The 16,230-nt window shown below is 45.4% G+C and overlaps 5 protein-coding genes across 7 annotated transcripts in view; 3 read left to right on the top strand and 2 right to left on the bottom strand.

The window, feature by feature from the left end:
• Positions 1 to 176: 176 nt before the first annotated feature.
• On the top strand, positions 177 to 1,412 carry LOC117653448 (2-aminoethanethiol dioxygenase). The gene has a single exon (XM_034399116.1). It carries the CDS (start codon positions 207 to 209, stop codon positions 951 to 953), a length of 747 nt encoding a protein of 248 aa, XP_034255007.1. The 5' UTR covers positions 177 to 206; the 3' UTR covers positions 954 to 1,412.
• Positions 1,413 to 1,623: 211 nt separating this feature from the next.
• LOC117653449 (charged multivesicular body protein 3) lies at positions 1,624 to 4,297 on the bottom strand. Its single transcript, XM_034399118.1, has 6 exons — positions 4,139 to 4,297; positions 3,702 to 3,762; positions 3,441 to 3,620; positions 3,234 to 3,355; positions 3,047 to 3,139; positions 1,624 to 2,964 (listed from the first exon to the last, which is right to left on the bottom strand). The coding sequence occupies exons 1-6, from the start codon at positions 4,181 to 4,183 to the stop codon at positions 2,779 to 2,781; spliced, it is 687 nt and encodes a 228-aa protein (XP_034255009.1). The 5' UTR covers positions 4,184 to 4,297; the 3' UTR covers positions 1,624 to 2,778.
• A 51-nt stretch (positions 4,298 to 4,348) lies between these two features.
• Positions 4,349 to 10,667, top strand: LOC117653444 (PP2C-like domain-containing protein CG9801). Of its 2 annotated transcripts, XR_004588233.1 has the most exons (7): positions 4,349 to 4,673; positions 4,862 to 5,094; positions 5,389 to 5,997; positions 6,757 to 7,094; positions 7,178 to 7,379; positions 7,474 to 8,264; positions 8,369 to 10,667. XR_004588233.1 is itself a non-coding variant. In XM_034399111.1 (6 exons), the coding sequence occupies exons 1-6, from the start codon at positions 4,525 to 4,527 to the stop codon at positions 8,202 to 8,204; spliced, it is 2,262 nt and encodes a 753-aa protein (XP_034255002.1). In that variant the 5' UTR covers positions 4,349 to 4,524; the 3' UTR covers positions 8,205 to 10,667. The 2 variants fall into 2 exon arrangements, 1 of the variants encoding a protein (XP_034255002.1); XM_034399111.1 differs by having other exon boundaries at positions 7,474 to 10,667.
• On the bottom strand, positions 10,499 to 11,566 carry LOC117653450 (U6 snRNA-associated Sm-like protein LSm8). The gene is made up of 4 exons (XM_034399119.1): positions 11,377 to 11,566; positions 11,201 to 11,241; positions 10,999 to 11,126; positions 10,499 to 10,926 (listed from the first exon to the last, which is right to left on the bottom strand). Exons 1-4 carry the CDS (start codon positions 11,405 to 11,407, stop codon positions 10,836 to 10,838), a joined length of 291 nt encoding a protein of 96 aa, XP_034255010.1. The 5' UTR covers positions 11,408 to 11,566; the 3' UTR covers positions 10,499 to 10,835.
• A 2,589-nt stretch (positions 11,567 to 14,155) lies between these two features.
• Positions 14,156 to 16,230, top strand: part of LOC117653910 — a 53,797-nt gene continuing 51,722 nt past the window's right edge. For both annotated transcript variants that reach the window (XM_034399923.1, XM_034399922.1), the window contains exon 1: positions 14,156 to 14,567. The gene's annotated coding sequence lies outside the window, so the exon portion shown is untranslated. The remainder of the gene's footprint in view (positions 14,568 to 16,230) is intronic.

Genomic DNA, 16,230 nt, shown 5'->3' with positions numbered 1-16,230 from the left:
CTTTTATTCGAAGTGAAAATAACTTAAATCAGCATAACAATTGTAAGGAATTATTCCTGACAAGTTTTACGAGGAGTTGAGAGTTCTGTCCCTTGCAAAGTTTCAATAAGCCCTTTGCGTCGTCTGCTTTCGACTCACCGACTGGACTCCGGGGCAGGTTATAGAAATTCGCCGAGTATTTGTTATTATATTTTGATCCGAAAGCGATGGCATCTTTGAGATATGTGGCTGGTCAATCTAAAATCGACGCATTGTGGAAGCAAGTTTTGGACACTTTCAAATGGACACAGGCTGGAACAGTGCACTATGATGAGGAGAAATTTGCTTCTATGAAACGTCAAGTGGATAATCTCACAGCAGAAGACATTTCTCTTGAAGACTCATTGGCAGAAATGAGGTTGCATGAAGGCTTCAAGAATGAGGAGGCCGTAGGAAGCATTCAGATCTGCAACAGTGATGTCGCCACTATGCAAGTGTTTGTCTTACACAAAGATCAACACATGCCGATTCATGACCACCCCAACATGATCGGCATCCTTAAAGTGATAAAAGGATGTGTTCGAGTAAATAGCTACACTCTGATAGGGAATGGGTCTCAGAAACCTGGATGTGCAATAGTTACCACGAAAAAGCAGACTGTGGAGGTGTGTAAGGGGGATCCTGCGTGCGTCCTTACGCCCAGTGAGCGCAACTACCATTCAATTGTTGCGTTGAATGGAGAAGCTGCTTTTCTTGATGTTTTATCTCCCCCTTACTTCACAAACATGCCTGGGCATGAACTAAACGTGTGTAATTACTACAAAGAAGTTAATGAAACTGAAGGGTTCAATGGCGGCGATGTTGTTCGGCTTCAGACAATACCTCCTCCTGAAGATTATTGGACCGTTAAAGGTAACTACAGAGGCCCAGAAGTGCAGCGGTTTAGTCCATCTCATAGGAATTCTCTCCAATAATTATTAGTTGTTACAGAATGTTCGTAGCTCGTTGAAGTTGAAGATGACTGTCTGGGCAATATGATTTTTATGTTTCTGTACTCACACAAACTGATAAAAAAATTCCCAGCCTTTAGTTGCAGTGTATTACTAAGCTAATTAGATTTTAGCTTCATAATGTGGTAATCAAACCAACAAAATTAAGATTTTAAACTTTGAAATGAAGCACCATCTCTGTATGTTCTTTACATCACGTACTAGTAGACTAAGTTATTGTGTATTCTAGCAATACAAGTGATATTGGCTATAATGTTTAACATGTGCGTGTCTTGTTGACTATTGCGTATTGTAGTTTAGCTCTGAAGCCCTTACCTTTTTTTATGAACAGAAAAAAATTCTAATCTTTAACTAATTGTCAAACAGTATTCAATTTATTGTGTCCTACTTTTTAGTTTAATAAAAAAATCTTTAAATACAGTAGATTGTTCTTTTGATTTTCTTTTCTGCAATATGGTAGAGCTTAGTAGTAAGTTGAAGATGTGTCATGTTAAATTCAACAGAGAAGAAATTGTGTGATCATCTGACATAACAGTGTATCTACTATGGGTTCCCCATATGACTTACATTGTTACATCCGATGTCCACATTTGATCAGGAGAGAGCTGGGAAAATGGCAGTGAAACATCAAGAACAAGTAATTCAAATTTATTGTTAAACATCTGAAAGTGTTTTAACAGACTTACATTTATACAAAACGGGATGATATTTAACAAACAGCACGAGCATTTTCTTAGAAGAGTAATAAGAAGTCTCATCTCTAACAATTATCAAATCCAGAAAAGAAGAACAAAGCTCATAGCAGTCAAAGCAGATGCATAAGTGAAAAGTAAAAGGGGAAAAAATTCAATAGGACTGAAGTGTTAGGAGAGTGTAACAATACTCAAAGAAATAAGTTAAGAACACATAAGTAATATATCATAACAGCCAATGAAAAAATATACAAATATGTATGTATAAATATAAATTTAATTCCTTTTCATAAAGGTCATCTTCATATGAAGTCAAAAGATGACAGTCTGTGCCTAGTAGGGTAGAAAGCAAAACCACAAAGGTAAGGAGAAATTGAGAAGAATAAAATACTGACAGTTCGAATGGGCAGGTGGAACCCAGGAGAGGATCGCAACTGTAAATGGAGCTAAAATATATTCGGTCATTGTTAGCAAAACATTAAGTAGACATGCAAGAAATGCCTTAGGTGACGTCTCATGGTAAAAATACCAGTTCATTTAATGGTAACACTGGCATAAAATATCCATGGTGCACTTTGAAGATGGGGGGAAAAACTACTTAGTGCTCCCAAAACAATTTTTAAATGTTACTTAACTATCAGGAGATGGTTGTTTGAAGCTTTCAACATTTTGGTACAAAATTATATTTGTCAAACTTAAATAAATCTTTCTCCATAATTAATCTTTGGTTAAATCATAGCATAATGGAACCATAAAAAAATAGTTTCATTGATTATCAAAACAAGAAAGAAAGGGAGTAACTCTGGAGAGATTTAAATTAATGTTGAAAACTGATGCCTGAAAGCCTGACTTTAGGATATCATTGAAACTGAAAATCCACCAATGCACACACGCACACACACACACTTTTACAAGAATCAAATTGTATTGAGATGATGCTAGCTCATTATTGTGCAATAGTAATGCATTTAATCTGTCTTGAACACTATCCACAAACTTGGGCATGCAAAACAGAAAATATTTCTGCACTACTAATAATTTTATTAAAAGTATACCACAGTTGGATTAGTCCATGAAGGAGCCCCCTCATCAGCTGCCTAACTTCGAAGTGCGGAGAGCCGTTCTTTCATCTCTTCTAAATCTTCTTCCTCATCACTTTCCAGACCAGCTGATGAGGGCCCAGCTTCATCCGTGAGAGATGCTTCAGGATTTGTGGATGGCAACGAATCTGTGACAGCTGATGGGGCTTTACCAAGTTCACCTTGAGTCAGCTCCCACAGCACCTAAAGGAAAATTAAAAGTATTCTGTGAAAAGTGATCCAAGGTATTGCATAAAAAATTGAAGATGCCAGTGATGTAATTTACCTTATCAATTTCAGTCTGTGCTTCCTCTTCCATTTCTTCAGTGTCTTCCATGTCTTCCATGGTTTCATCCAGCATTTCTTCAATAATACCAGCCTGAAATATAGATATGTTATTTGTACTTCAACAATTGAAAAGGGTCTGTTTGCAAGTCATTTACACCCCTTGAGGAGAGGAACAAGACACTTACCCTCATCATTTCTTTTGACAGCTCCCTCATAGTGGCGGCAACTTCAGGAACACGAACCAATGTTTGCATCGCATTCATCACCTCTGTTGATTTCTTCAAAGAGCCAGCAACCCTTAAAGTTGCTGCAAGTCCCATTGAATTAGAAATGGTAGCTCTCAGAAGTGTAAATATATGACAAATAGTAAATTTTCATAAAAGTTTGTTTACCAAGTTGATTTTTCATCTGCATCTGTACTGAGCTAATGTGCGTTTTGCTGGTGTAGATTTTATTTATGGCTTTGCGTGCATGTACAACGTCCTTGGCCAAGATAACACACACATCTTTTTCACCCTTCTTTGCTGCCTCTTTCAATGACTTTTTCAATTTATCTTCTTCTCGCTGAATTGCTGGAAAAGATGGTGTAGATGAGAATCAGACTCGTAATATTATAATGGGATAAATCACAGAAAACATTACCGGCAGCTCACCTCTTATCTGGCGCTCCAGTTGGCTGCTTTCTTTCCTCAATTTCCTACACCATTCATTAACCTGAAGTGAAAACAGTGAGACATAAGACCAATTTAGAAAAGTGAATGAATAGGTTTTTGAGGAAAGCACACCTGACAGCTACTCAAAATAAACAAATGGGATGAACTGTCAAAACAAGTACTCAATGTAGCACTTATTCATAGGCTTCACGACAGATTGAAGTAAATAGATACATTACTAATTTAGAAAATATAGTTGACATCGTAGGAAGAGAAGTGTTTGTCTTCTCCATTGATATGACAAATATTCCAAAATAATAAAAGGCAAAGGGTTAGGGTGAGGCCCCAAGATGGTGTTATCTAAAAGATTGTGAAACTGTTAGACACTCAAAATATTCGAAAGGCGTTTAAAAATGTAATGTTGTTGGGTAAAGTACCTGCTCCTTCGGGTTCCTTTCAGGTGTTTTGCCAAACAGGCCCATAATTGTGTGGTTGAGAATAAACTAGCCTATTTTGTTTTGACAATCAATTTGACACCCGATGAAAATTTTGGAAGAAGTTGTGCCTACGTTCTTGGTTCTATGAGAAATTACGAGCACTAAATAGTTCGTTTCGTCTGCTAGTGTCCCAGAATGCCATGCGCAACTGTTTTGTTTTGTTGGTGTGGTTGTGGTTGATTTCGTGGGTTGATAGAAACTAGACAGAATTGACTCGATCATTCACCCAAAGATTTGGCCTATTAATAATGGATATAGGAACTACTCTGCTCGCTGCTTCGAATCTTTTGAGTCGTATTGGACGAAGCGTTTAACAGTTCAGAACAATGCCGTCTCTGAGGAAAAAGGTGTCGAGCTTTATCCGTCAGCTGTCTGTGGCGAACCAACAAAGAGAAAACTCGTTGGGAGATGGAAGAAGCCCTCGAAATTCAGCGGATTCTCAGAATGGGTGTTTCATTCAACGGTATCTCAGCGGGTAAGTTTCGTCGGTGCCAAGCCGTGATCTGACTTCAGCTACGTATGTCAGAGGTTAGGGTATCTTCCCATGTATGATTGCCTGAAGAACTTTGCATTCAGTTTGTGGTTGGATTTACAGTTTTCTAAATTTAAAATTTGTTACAAACTAAAAATTTTGGCTTTGCTCTTTTCTCTTATTTTTTTTAGACAAGATGTACGACGCATGGCACCTACTATATTGCATGGGCGCAACCCTCATGAGCTTCCACCGAAGGCTTTGGGAGAGCCAGACGGTGGACCAGAATCTATTGTTGCTGCCCTGACTGGACCAGACGGAGGCTTAACGACCGTAAATCGCAAACAACGGCATATTACCACAAGTGACCCGGATGTGGATTTCATTGACATCTTGGACCAGGGAGAGAATGATAAACCGCCAGGTGAGATCTTGTTGTACTGCTTCTCTTATTCTCCTACTACGTCATCAAAACTATCTCCTGAGAGTTTTCAACTTCTCTTACTTAATTCTTGCATTATTCCTACCATCGTGTCAACCCTTTTTCATTCATTGGCTACTGTAAGCAGTATTGTGTGTTTGAATGCAGTAAGCTTTGAATGCCCCCTCCCCCTTAATGTTAAAACAATTTTGTAAATTTTTTTCTGAGGTAGGAGGCAACCAGTGTCGGAAAAGTATATGTGCCCATTGTATAAGTGAAAATTTTAATATTCAACAGTGGCTTCATCTGAATGTGTCTTCAGCCCTGGCTATGGCCGGTGGTTCAGTGTAAGATCTTCGGACTCTCCAATCAACAATTCAGTGATAAAAATACGAGCTGCAGGTTCTGTGTTTACTATTGGAACAAAATCTGTCCACACAAGTATGACAGACCTTCATTTGTCAGAGTCAGAAGAAAAACAGTCAAACTATCACAAGCCTGACACCCCCATGAATGATTCTGGTACTCAGAATGTCAAATTGGAGACAAAGGCTTCCACTTTAAAGGAAAAAAGAGTGCATCTCTTAGACAACACTAAAGAACTCACAGTTGAAGAAAAACCTAGTGCAAATTTGTCTAAAGAAGACAAGAACAATCAAAATAAAACAATAATTCTTGGATCCACCAGTATGGAAGACTCAGGTATTGACTGCTCTCCTGTGACAGAGGAATACCTGATTCCACCACCTGCAGACTTTGCAGGAACTCTAAGCCGCGAAGATTCGCAAGAAGAAGGATTTCTACCAATACGAAAATCCAAGAGTGCTCCAAATCCTTTTAAAAAAGCTAGGGCTAACAGGAAAAATGGCCAGGAACTGTCAAATGATGTTAGAAGAGCCACTTGTGGTAAGTTGGCCAGTGCATGAAGCTCAAAGGAGGAAAATGTAGATAAAAAATCTTTTTGAACTACAAAATTTTTTGCATGTTTGTTTTGCTTTGTATGTATGAAGTATGCACTAGAGTATGCACTTTTGTAAGTTTGCAATTTATTGAGCACATTTTTTTTTTTTTTAAATTTATATAGCACTGTCATGAGTCTGTGCAGTAGCAAACCATACTGAATAAGCAATGCTGAGGGGTTGAGATTTTTTATTTTGATCATGTATTATATTCATCTTTTTAAAAAAATTATTTGAAGCATGTGAGCTATTTATTGTGGGTTTAGTTAAGTTACATTGTTGCTGCACAAGAAAACTTGACCACCTTGATTGTTACTTTTAAATTGCATGGCACTTCATAGTATTAAAAACTTTCATTGTACTGTATTTATGTTTGTGCACCTGAACAACCTTGAAGCTTTACCATTAATATGTATCATGTGAAGTAATTAGTTTGTTAAGCACTTGATTAGAATCTGTCCAGGAGTAGAGCACAGAGGGCAGGTGCTCTTTTATTTGGAATATTGGATAATTCTTTGTTTGCATGAACTATCTGGGAATGATTTGAACATTTGATTAATTCCCCTATGCAATGAAACTATAGGAAGTGTCCCATATTGTATTTAATGTTAATGAATGATTGTGTTCTTTGTTCCTTAGAGAACTGATACTATTGGTGAATGGAAAGAACTCAACCAAATTTAATTTGATGTTTCTCTTTTTCCAGAGGAGGGCACTGCCACAAGCGAAACGCCAAGCTCGTTTGTTAAAGTAGAAGAAGTTGCTGGAGTCCGAGACTGGACTCAACCACATCGCGGGGCTTACGGTGCAGCTACTACCTTGTATGAGCTGCACCCACTGTCAGGCATAAATGCAGGCAACCCTATTGCTGATTGTTTTGCTGTTGTTGCAAGAAAAGATTCAGCTGTTTTAGCTCTTGCTGACGGCGTAAATTGGGGTCAGAAGGCTTGTGTTGCAGCTCGCTCAGCTGTACATGGCTGTGTGGAGTATCTGAACAAGGCAGTTTTCAGCAATGCAACACCCTCCAAACCTACTAATACGACTGTATGTTTCCCGTGTTCAACTTAAAACACAACTTAAGATGAGAAGTGCTGTATTTTCATACTGCTGGACATATTTTGTTTCAGGAGGTATTTGTTGCTCTGTTCCGCTCGTTCCATGCTGCACATAGCCTAATACTTCAAGAGGAGGGTATGTTGACCACCCTCACAGCTGCTCTTGTTCTTCCGCTAGCTGCCCCTGGTCGATACGTGGCCTGTGTGTGCAATGTAGGTGATAGTCTGGCTTATGTTTACAACCCTCAACATGGTGTACGAGAAATAACTCAAGGTAACAAGGTTATTTTTGGTCATCTTATTAATTCACCTTGTTGCTTCTGTTAACATTATTAATTGTACTTTATCTTCTCTCCTCTCTTCTTCAGGCTCTCATGATATTCATCTTATGCGTGACATGAGGGATGCCCTGGGTGCTCTTGGCCCTGTTGCTGGAAGTAACCCTGAGCTGAATAATTTGACATGTTCAATGACTGAAGTACAAGAGGGTGACATTGTATTCTTGACATCAGATGGTATTTCTGATAATTTTGACCCAGTTGTTGGTAAATTTGCTGTCCTTCCTCCTGATGATGACAAGAATGATAGTCGAACTGCAGTCCCTTCCAATTCAAAACATGCACAACGTGGGATACGCCCTAGGACATCAAGTGCTGGCCATTCGTCTAAAAGCCATACTCGGGGAACTCCAGCTTTAAATTCTGAGGGCCTGCCAACTGTCCAAGCCTATCAGCGCCATGAGTTAACTCTTTTGCGTATGGAAGACCTACTGAAGCTTGGAGTCTCAGGACAGGGACCCCCTATTCAGGATGCTCGAGAACTTTGTGACTTGCTGTTGGACTTTGCAACACGAATTACAGCAGCCAAACGTCACATTTTGGAGGACCTAGAGTTATACTGCAGTATTGGTGAAAATAATACTGTACAGGAACTCAGCAAAATGGAGCAGCGTGCACGCCGAAGGAAAATCTGTGATAAATTATCCATGGTGCCTGGTAAGCTAGACCATGCCACTGTAGTAGCTTACCAAGTTGGTGCATGTAGCTCTCTTGCTACTGAGAATAAGAACATTCCCTCTTTGCAAGAGACAGGGCTTTAGCTGTTAAACAAATTAGGATTTTAGAGAATTTCTTGAATTTCAACCTTCCTCTGATTCTTGGTAGGTCTAAGTCTTATTTCTTGTGAAACTGATTTTGATACCATCAAACAGTCCATATTTATTTATTCAAGTTTTATTAATTTTAGGTGTATTTTATTTGGCAGGCTCTCAACAGTTATTGAGGCTTCTGTCTGGCTTGACAAGAGCTATAAAAGTTACTTTTTGTTATTGTTAGTTCAAGCATAATGATATTCTAATCACTGGCTACAGGGAAATTATTTTGTTTAGAGAATAAAATTTTTATTTATTACATAATTATATGTAGATAGTATATTTTACAAATATTAGTTGACTCCAAGATACTCTGTCCTCTAACATCACATAACTTATAATCTGAAAGATAACTGTTAATTCCATTGTCCCTTGACCGGTTTCACTATCAGTCATCTTGGCTGTGATATCTTCCAGAAGTAATTTTGATCCAGATTTGCTCTACGAGCGTTCACTGTATCACCATTTGTATTCTGTTGTTGTGGTTCATTTTGAAATATGATTTATGGTAGAAGAAATGCAATCTGTCTCTATCGTTCTTGTTATGTTTACAATTTAGAAAAAGCAATTTTATTGCTTCTTTTATTTTTTTGGTTTTAGCTGGAAATATTATGTCATAGTTAGTTCTTACATTCCCATTATTTGTTATGTTTCTCATGGTTCTACTTTCTGTTCATTTTCATTGGTTGAAGTAAAATTTTTCCATTCCAAAGACAGTTTAATTCCAACTCATTATCATAGTTAATCTTTTGATCTTCATATTTTGTTATGAAAGATATACCTATTTATTATAAGAGTATGACAGTGACTCATGGAAGTGTCCTATTTTTGGAAAGTTTTGCACCTCTTGATAAAGGAATTGTTGTAAAGGCCTGAATTGCACAGGATTTAGTGTAAAGTTAAAAACAGTTTGTTCATTACTGCGAGTGACTTTGAGAGCACTATTTTATGGGAGACATACTCAAAGAAAGAGGATGGAAATGTTTGAATGAGAGCTGAGGAGGTGTTAAAAATGGGTTGCTTTGTGCACGCTCTTATTTTCTCTCTTTGAATGGGAACCACATTTTTCTTGTATTCAGAAGTACTGTATTAGTATTAGAGAAGTACATATCCTTATGTACATTGAGGTGCCTAGCTATAGCCAAGCTTGATTGATTATAAAACTGCTACTGCTATTCTAACTCTTTGGTACTTCATTCAATTGCAAACAATTTAAATCTTTACCATTTATCAAAGGCCTCACTACATATAATCCTCTTGTTGCTTAGTGACCAAAAATTTACAAAGAACTTCTCATTTTCTTCATGAGATTTTTGGACATCAGAGTCCTTATTCCATTTAAGCCTAGATCTATAAATGCCATTTGTTTTGATTTTTTGTAAAACTCAGCATAAAAAGTGTATGAGTGCATCATCAAAAAATTGTGATGTTTCTGACATAGAAGTGTTCTATCTTTCATGTCAATGTGATACGTTATGTCTACAATGGACCACCTAGTTAAGTATGTCTCATTTCTCAAAGAATGCGTGTCAGGTATTGTGCCATGATAGCATAGATCAGCTTTGGTGGCCATGAGGAGAAAACCCCGTTTATAAGGACCAGTATCTTAGATAAGCGCTTTGCCCAAGAAATAAGTATTTTCTTAAAGTCTTTATGAGTGTCATTCGAATTCTCTCGGATCAATGTCCCTCACAGAATAAGTGTCTTATTTTGAATTACCTTCTCTCTGACAGACTCTTCAAATATTTTTGATTGTTAGGAAAATACAAATGTACTTGGGTCCCTTCTGCTTAGCCCTAGATTTGTATGTGTCTGAGGCCTCAAGAAAATTTATGGTGATGTGGATGTGTCATGGCTTGACTTTTGCATAAAACTTTCAGGCGATTTGTGATTGCTCATGTCATTCTTGATTTAGACTCGAGTAAGATATCGCAGTTGTTTATCTTGCTTACCACTTGCTGCCTTTATAGTGAAGATGGTATACACTGCTAATTGTGTTCCTCTGAAGTAGTCCAAGGATATTTTTCATGCTATTTACTTGTTAATTCTACTTTTACTTGCATTTATTGCTTCCCATCTCCTGTATGATTTTGATTGGCAATGGAAAAACACAATACTCAGTGTGTGCCAAATGCATTTTTGTTTTGTATTAAGTGCCCAATGTGCTCATGATGGTATTTGCGGATGTCTACTGCATACATGAATTAATTCCATTGATCAGGTTTAAATCAGCACAATTGTTATTTATTAAAAATATTCCTGTTTAATGTTTAGCATTTAATTAAAACCGGATTTGTTACAGTTATTGTAAGCACAGTATGACCTTGCTAAACCAGTATTTATCAGTTGATCTATGAAATATAAGTGTACTGTGTAAGCCAACTTAAATGCAATAAAACATTTGCGCTTTAAGCATGCCTCATTGATTTCCCTTAAAGAAAACTAATGAGATCAACTTTTTCGACATCCCTCACAATGTGAGACATTACTAGTGGCGAGTTAGACAAGAAGAAGAAAATCACAAAGATACATTTCTACAACACAAATGGGTTGGAAAACATTCACCCCACAAGCCATAGCTCAATGAGCTATTGTGGTGAGCGGCTCGGCCCTAATATTAGCTAGGTTTAATTGAGAATCAATATCTTCGTCCATTTCCCCGACAACCGCTCTGCAACACATATAATCATACCTAAAACATTGTATCAAAGGAACGGCACAATTTAATAAACTCGATACTTACACATTATCTCCACGAATGATGTGTAAACCCAAAACAACTTGTTCCACACCAGTGGTGGTGCTGTAAACTCTTTCATGGGATTCTTCAAGTATTAAATTAATCGTTTGATCAAACCCTTTCAAAGTGCCCTGAAACAAATAAAAACATGACTGTGGAACTTGACAAAAGTGCATGACATGAAAGATGAAAGAGGCTCACTTACAATAAAATTTCGCCCATCGGCAGTAATTATAGAAACAGTATCTAATGATCGTTAAGGATATCATTGGAAAAGAACACTTCGTTCATGATAAAGCTAAACGAAGTCTTTTCGTAACTCACAAGGAACTTAACCCTAAATTGAGGGATCGGTCTCCAGAACGCAAAGTAAAAGGATACGGTTGACGTAGCTTTCCAGACCAGAGGCCATCGTAGGAATTCCTAGCCGAGTACAACCGACGGACAATGTCTTACTGAAAATAAAGTCACTTTTTATTTGTTGACAAGCCGACAACAAGAACTTGGCCGAAAATAATCCGGGTTGTCATACGACTGCCGAGTTTGTCATACGCGGTATGTTTTGAAAAGTCAGAGCTGCCAACCCCGTCACCTCATGCTGAGGCGGGAAAATTCGAAACGACGCGCGCTGCGGTTCGCTACGGCGAAGACGCGATCCGGTCGGCAGCGGAAAACTACTGGGCGCGTCCTCGTGGCGTGGCGTGGCGTGGCGTGGCGCCGGCCGAACGAAGGGAGGGACCGGCAACCGGTCAGTCGAAAAGTGGGGAAGGAAGTAGCGACACTTGACGGGAGTGCAGGCAGGGTGCAAGGTGCAAGGCGAGGGCGGGTCGGGCGCAGGATCAAAGCAACGGGCAATGAATCAAAAGATGTTTTGGCGCGGCCGTCTTGTTTTCGAGCAGCCGGCCTGCCCCGCACACACGGTGCGCGCACCGCGGTGTTGCGGTGTAGCCCACGGAATGCCAGTAGTTACCGATGCCAGGCCGGCCAGGCCGAGGCTGCAGCCCGAAAACAACGCCAGGCCCTCTTGTACATCGCGGCATCGCGGCCGGGCCGCCCCAACCATCCCAACGTCCGCCGAGAAGCGGCCTGTGTGAGTCATTCCCCGGTCTATTTCTGCCCCGCGCCGCGCCGCGCCGTGCCCGCGGTTCGCGGTGTCGGCCGGCGAGGCCCGCAGGAGGACCCACCAGCAGACTGATTCCGAGAGCCGTTTTCGTCGCTCGTCGCTCTGTCGCTCTCATGGGGCGTCCTGAAGAGGTGCGAGAGAGCGGCGAAAACGACTCTCGGAATCAGTCGACAGGACCCACCCTACTCGCGGGGCAGAGCACTGCCTCCTCTCGCCCTCTCCTCCCCTTACGTGCATGCCCGTAACGGCGAGGTAAATCTCTCAAAGTTGTTGTTCGCGCTGCACGGCGTCGCGCGGGAAGCTGTCAGTTCCACAAGTTGCGCAACCTTGTTGTGTCCAGTGTCGGGACCGCGGGGTGCGTTAAAGCTGGGGAGGGAGGGGGAGGCATGGCGTAGTCGGGGGCGGCGAGAGACTCTATCGACGGGGTACTGACGTCGGCTACCTCGGGCGTTACGGCGAGCTTAAGCAATGCTTCCGCGCACCTGCACTGCACCCAGCTGTCGCCCACTGTCGCCCCGTGAGCGACGAGCACGGCAACAAAATTGTCAGAATCTCGGCGGTCATCCGCTAGGAACTGCGAGGAACGTCAACAATCATCATGTCGAAATCTGCGACGGCCGGCCGCTACCTGCGGGCCTGCGGGAGGGGGCAGGGCAATTATTTTGGGATTGCTTCCGAGCTGCGCGAGAGCATGAAGCTCGCTGAAGTTCGCTGAAGGATGGGGAGGGGGGAGGAAATTTCCTTCCCGTCATTCAAGATATTGGGCGACCGCCGCGCCCTGGGGTCCATGGTCCCGGTTGACACGCTGCCAGGTTCAATCGCCCTGAAGCCCAACGCGGATTGTGGAATGAACCTAGAACGCCACACGAAAAGATTCCCTAGTCCACTGCCACCACGGTCCCTACGCCGTGACTGCCACAGACATTGGTCTCGGTCTCAGCATCCCTGACAGAAAAATGTAGGAGAGGGCAGGGGAGGATACGTTTTGTCTCTCAGACGAATCTAATTTCTTTGCCTTATTTCCGATTCAGGCAAACGTTATCTCAGAGCCGCCGTGCCGCCTCGCCCTCGTGATCCGTCCAAGGCCCCCGCCCCGCACCGTTGGAACATTGTCAAGAGTTGTGGCAGGTAAAGACCATGGTGTTGGCAGACGCCGCGACGCCGCCGCCGCGCGGCCCGGCCGGGGCTTGGCCGGGCTCCTCTCTGCAGCCGTCACGGCAAAAGCCCGGCAAGCCGACGGCAAGCCGGGTGTCAGAGATCCGTTCGCGTTTCGCGTCACGCGACGTGACCCCAGCAGGCTGATTCCGAGAGTCGTTTTCGTCGCTCTGTCCCTCTCGTACTCAACCGTAGGTGCGAGAGAGAGAACGCGACGAAAACGACTCTCGGAATCAGTCTGCCGACTGAAATTCGGGTCGTTGCCGCGCCCAGCCACGCCCGTAAGCGACGCGTGCCGTTGCCGTGGCGTCGCCGCGGCGACGAGCAGAGCAGGACCCGCGGGACCCGCGATCCGCAGGACTCGGAGGAGGCTGAGGCGCGTCTCAACGACACGCAATGGGCCACCTTGGAGGCGAGTTGTGTAAGCACTCGCAGCTTGGCAAGGCGCGCGCTCACAACAATTGGGGATTCTCTCGTTTCAGACGAGCCAGCGAGCTAACGGCAGGTGACCTCTCGGATAGCTAATTAAGCAGCAGCTCGTGGTTTAGGCATTCCCTGGTCTCGGTAGTCACTTTCCTCGACCGAGGCGGAGGGCGAACCAAGGCAGGCAGCGCGACGCAGCAATCAATCCCAGGAGCAAGCAATCTGGCGAAAGCGGTCGGGATCAAAGCCGCGGGCAAAACGGCAAGGCAGAGCGGGCAGAGCGGGCAAAGCCCAAACTCGAAACAGCTGATCCGGCCAGTCCGAGTGCGACCGTGCGAGCGTGGAGGTTGGCAGCACGGGTTGCGGCTGCGGGGCTGCGGCGACGGCAGCGCGCTCTGTGGGAACGCGGCCGAAGCTCTGGCCCTGCCCCGGCCCGCCCCGCGCCCCGCGCCTGTCTGCTGCTGTCTGTCGGACTCGCGACTCGCGGCACGGCTCGCGCTCGCGCCCCGCGTCCGCCTCGGCAGTGCTTCTGCCCTGCCTCCAACATTCCCGTGCCGTTGCCGTGCCGTTGCCGTGCAGCCCAATGCCTGCGCTACGCTAGCTACGCGCTACGCCCGTTGTCGCGTCCTGCGCGGTGCTATGCAAACGCCGTCCAGTGCCAAAGACTGTGCTGCCCCCGCGGTTAGCCTGGCGGGTCGGGCTTTATATCCTGGCCACAGTGCCCCACTGTGTGTGTGCGTGTGTTAGTGTCGAGCTCTGCTGCGAGCGAAGCAGGGCGAGTGAGCTGCACGGACGTGCAGGATGCCCGAGTGAAGTGCAGTGTCCCTGATCTGGACGCCATCAGCTGATCGTCGCGGGACAGGCCGCCCAGGTCGGTGCTCAGGGCGCAGCAGCGCAGCAGTCCTCTTGACAAACATAACCTCTCCGCGGGGCCCCTTCGCGGTGCTGCGGGCCCCTTGGCGGCGGGGCGGGCGGCTGGGGCGGCTGCAAAGCCTAGTCGAGTCTGGACCGACCTGCTAAGCCGCTCCGTCTGCAGCGCGGAGGCCGAGGGCTCAGCGAAGCGCTCGCCTCCCAGGGAGGAGAGGTTAGGATCCTCGAAGGCTGTCCTGCGCACGGCCCGCCTCCACGGCCCGCCTCCGCCGCCCAGCCAGCCAGCAAGGCAGCCTCTCCGCCCGTCTGTCCGTCGGGCTACCCGCCTGGCTACCTGTCCTGCTACCCGTCCCTCGCGCCCTGTCAGCCAGTGACACAGTGTCAGTGACATGGGACAGGATCGCCCCCTTGTCCTTGTCGTGTTACCCACGGTGTTAACATGTTAACGGCTCGGTTTGGTACTTGTTACCAGTCAGCTGTGTGTCCTTTAAGTGCCTCAGGTCTTGAATTGTTTAGGGTGGCCGCCTTGCACCTCGTGGTGCCACAGGACTGGCATGGCCCTTGTGGCACGACTGTCAAGGCGAGTTTTCGGGGTCGCGGAGCTTATCAGTTAACTTCCGCCTGCATTTTGGGCCCTTCTCTCGAGGCAAGGCGACGGGAAGGTGGTGACAGCACCTCACGGCACCTTGGTGGAGCGAGCAGACGACAGCAGCCGCCGTCTGAATCCCTTAAGGACCGCACCACAGGGACCACAGGCCACCGACTGCAGTGCTAAGTGCTGCCCAGTCGGCCGGCCCAAACAACAACGACCTTTAAACGTTGTTGTTGTCGCTGATGCTGTTGTTGCTTGCCACTCTCCACAAATCATCGCCTTTCCGGAGGACTTGGCGTGGGGCTTCCCGGGACTCCCTGTTGACAACAACCCTCTCTCCCTCTTGCCCCGGGGGGCGGGGCGTGGCGGGCGTGGCGGGGCGTTGCGCGTCGATGATGATGGCGTTGCATCGCCTCGAACACACCGCACGCCGCGCGGCGTTATCGAGAACGCGAACGTCACAACTCTGGCCGCGGCGCGCGCAGCGTCACTGCAAGTGCAAGCGTGCAGGCGTCAAAGAGTTCCGCAATATCGTCTGCTCGCTTCGCGGATCTTGGTGGAGCTTGGCGGAGCTGCTCACGTGGACCGTCCGGCCGCCTTGCCTGCGGACATGTCCGCCCCGCCTCCATCGCCATGGATCTTGGAACGCGGTGCGGCGAGTACGTGTCCGACATTTTCGACTCGAGGGGGGGGGGGCGCCACTTACACTTTCAAGACCTCTTTCCCCGCCTCGGCCGCCGCGGCCGCCTCGGGCCCTGCCTTGTTGTCGGCAGGCACGCCGCACGCCAGGACGGGGTGACTTTCGCTAATCCGGACTCTCCTGCTGGGCGGACGTGGCGGGCGGACACGCCGCCGACACGTGGCTCAGGTCCGAATTCGGCGTCCGGTCGCGCCGTCGGCGGGACCAGTGTTTCTCTCTCTCACCCCGACGGAGAGTGCGTTAGAGTGAGAGGCAGGGCGTTGGGATGCGGGGCGCTGCGCTTTGGCGCTGCCACGCCGGTACGCGGCGGGCAAGGCGGGCAAGGTCGCGGCTAGAGCGGGGAAGGGGGAAGGGGGAGCATCCATGACGGCG

The sequence above is a fragment of the Thrips palmi genome, unplaced genomic scaffold, assembly GCF_012932325.1.
Source record: "Thrips palmi isolate BJ-2018 unplaced genomic scaffold, TpBJ-2018v1 HiC_scaffold_8, whole genome shotgun sequence".
In the NCBI taxonomy this organism is placed as follows: domain Eukaryota; kingdom Metazoa; phylum Arthropoda; class Insecta; order Thysanoptera; family Thripidae; genus Thrips; species Thrips palmi.
This window is presented reverse-complemented; position numbering and strand designations above follow the sequence as displayed.

Excerpts from the sequence above, each read along its gene's own strand:
- LOC117653449 (XM_034399118.1), bottom strand. The coding sequence starts at position 4,183 with ATGGGCCTGTTTGGCAAAACACCTGAAAGGAACCCGAAGGAGCAG. Across the intron at positions 3,621-3,701 it reads ACTGGAGCGCCAGATAAGAG|CAATTCAGCGAGAAGAAGAT; the intron begins GTGAGCTGCCGG and ends CATCTTTTCCAG. Across the intron at positions 2,965-3,046 it reads CACAGACTGAAATTGATAAG|GTGCTGTGGGAGCTGACTCA; the intron begins GTAAATTACATC and ends ATTTTCCTTTAG.
- LOC117653444 (XM_034399111.1), top strand. The coding sequence starts at position 4,525 with ATGCCGTCTCTGAGGAAAAAGGTGTCGAGCTTTATCCGTCAGCTGTCT. Across the intron at positions 5,095-5,388 it reads AGAGAATGATAAACCGCCAG|TGGCTTCATCTGAATGTGTC; the intron begins GTGAGATCTTGT and ends AATATTCAACAG. Across the intron at positions 7,095-7,177 it reads CCAAACCTACTAATACGACT|GAGGTATTTGTTGCTCTGTT; the intron begins GTATGTTTCCCG and ends ATTTTGTTTCAG.
- LOC117653448 (XM_034399116.1), top strand. The coding sequence starts at position 207 with ATGGCATCTTTGAGATATGTGGCTGGTCAATCTAAAATCGACGCATTG.
- LOC117653450 (XM_034399119.1), bottom strand. The coding sequence starts at position 11,407 with ATGGCCTCTGGTCTGGAAAGCTACGTCAACC. Across the intron at positions 11,242-11,376 it reads TCTGGAAAGCTACGTCAACC|ATACTGTTTCTATAATTACT; the intron begins GTATCCTTTTAC and ends AACGATCATTAG. Across the intron at positions 10,927-10,998 it reads ATCATTCGTGGAGATAATGT|AGCGGTTGTCGGGGAAATGG; the intron begins GTAAGTATCGAG and ends TATGTGTTGCAG.